This window comes from Camelina sativa, chromosome 7 (assembly GCF_030686135.1).
Source record: "Camelina sativa cultivar CO46 ecotype springtype chromosome 7, ASM3068613v1".
Classification (NCBI taxonomy): domain Eukaryota; kingdom Viridiplantae; phylum Streptophyta; class Magnoliopsida; order Brassicales; family Brassicaceae; genus Camelina; species Camelina sativa.
In genome coordinates this window covers 15,545,524-15,547,390 of record NC_141886.1, presented here as the reverse complement: position 1 = coordinate 15,547,390, position 1,867 = coordinate 15,545,524, and the positions used below count along the sequence as shown (strand labels likewise).

Genomic DNA, 1,867 nt, shown 5'->3' with positions numbered 1-1,867 from the left:
CCCTACCACAGAAAAACGTCACCAAGATCTTTGTCACCAAGACCACTGTCAGGGTACAAAAAAATCACTAAGAACACTACCACTGACAAATGTCACCAAGAACTCTGTCACCAAAACCACTGTCAGGGAACAAAATATCACTAAGACTCCTATTAAGGCACAAGCGTCACCAAGACCAATACCATGATACTAAACGTCACAAAGATCGCCACCTAGGCCCACATCCTGCAGGATCTTCATAAAGACCACTCATCCCAAAGGATTGCCTAATCAGGCCACACGTCCCAAAGGACCATCACGAAGACCACACATCCCGAAGGACCGTCTGAACAGGAAACATTAGCTAAACAGCCCGCCACGAATGCAACACAATGTCTCAGAAGACCGCCCCACACGGGCAACCAATGACTCAACAGCGCCACGAAGGCCACACAAGCCCCACCAGGGCTCTCAACCCCTAATAATGGACAAATTCTAACTCACATAAAACTTTCCATTTTTAGAACTTTCCATTGTTGGAAACTTCCATTTCAAGAAACTTTAGCAACAGCCTCACAGAATTTCGTATCCGGAATACCATCTCATAGGACTACAACTGCGACCAAGCTAGACAAACTCAAGTCGCGGCATGCTTCTCAAACCACTTCTTAAACTTTGCCTTCATCCTCGCCTCTAGCTTCCAAGTATCCTCTAACACACCAACACAGTCCCACTGGACTCTCATCAAAGGAATCTTCTTCCGCCAAAGTTCCTTGATCCGCCTCTCGAGTACCCTCACCAGTCTCGCCTCAAGAGTCATGTTGGACTGAAGATCTGCAGGAATCTTAGCCAACACCTCGTCATCTTTGTGAAGACACTTCCTCAGCAACGACACATGGAAGACCTTGTGGAACACATGCATAACCTCAGAAAACTCCATTTTGTATGCAACCAGTCCCACCCGCTCTATAATCTTGAAAAGACCCATGTACTTTGGACTCAACTTAGTCTCCGATATAGACCTGTTCGGATCCGGCAACAAGTCCATCTTGAGGTACACTCTGTCTCCCACCTGACACTCAAGATCTTTCCTCCTCTTGTCGGCATAACTCCTCTGCCGATCCTGAGCTCCCCTCATGTTCAACTTCATAACCTGAATCCTCTCTGAGTCCTCCTGAACGAAACTCGAACTATACATGCTCCTCTCCCCCACCTGAGTCCAGCATAACGTTGTACAACATGACCTCCCATAAAATGCCTCATAAGGAGTCATCCCAGTACTCGCCTGGTAACTGTTGTTGTATGAAAACTCTACCAAGCTCAGGTTATCTGCCCAAAGGCTACCCCAATCCAAACACACACATCCTCAGCTAATCCTTCAGCGTCTCGATCGTCCTCTATGACTGCCCATCAGTCTGGGGATAACAAATTGTACTCATATGCACCTTAGTACCATCTCTGCCTGGAATGCCCTCCATAACACCGAAGTGAACTTGGAATCCCTATCACACACAATCCTCACTCGCACACCATGCAATCTGACTTTCTCCTTTACATACTTCTTAGCCAAGACCATTGCTCCACTAGTCTTCTTAATGGAAAAAAATGTGCTGACTCAGTCAACCGGCCCACAATGACCCAAATCGCATCAAAGGTCTGAAACACTAGCAATCATACCATGAAATCCATCGTGATCATATCTCACTTTCACTCTGGAATGGCAAACTCTTCAACAAACCACCTGGAACCTGATGCCCATCTTTCACTAGCTGGCAAATATCGCACCTCGCGACCCAACTAGCTACATCCTTCTTCATCCTAACCTAGTGATAGTACCTCTTGAGGTCACGGTACATCTTAGTCGCTCCAGGATGAATGGAAAACATGC

The 1,867-nt window shown here is 46.7% G+C and overlaps 1 protein-coding gene across 1 annotated transcript; it reads right to left on the bottom strand.

Moving 5' to 3' along the window:
• Positions 1–616: 616 nt before the first annotated feature.
• Positions 617–1,555, bottom strand: LOC147941256 (uncharacterized). The gene is made up of 2 exons (XM_087458441.1): positions 1,433–1,555; positions 617–1,192 (listed from the first exon to the last, which is right to left on the bottom strand). Exons 1-2 carry the CDS (start codon positions 1,553–1,555, stop codon positions 617–619), a joined length of 699 nt encoding a protein of 232 aa, XP_087314567.1.
• Between the last annotated feature and the right edge of the window lie 312 nt (positions 1,556–1,867).

Coding starts and splice junctions, on each gene's coding strand:
- LOC147941256 (XM_087458441.1), bottom strand. CDS start 1,555: ATGGTCTTGGCTAAGAAGTATGTAAAGGAGAAAGTCAGATTGCATGGT. Junction 1,193..1,432: donor GGGCATTCCAGGCAGAGATG/GTACTAAGGTGC, acceptor TGCTGGACTCAG/GTGGGGGAGAGGAGCATGTA.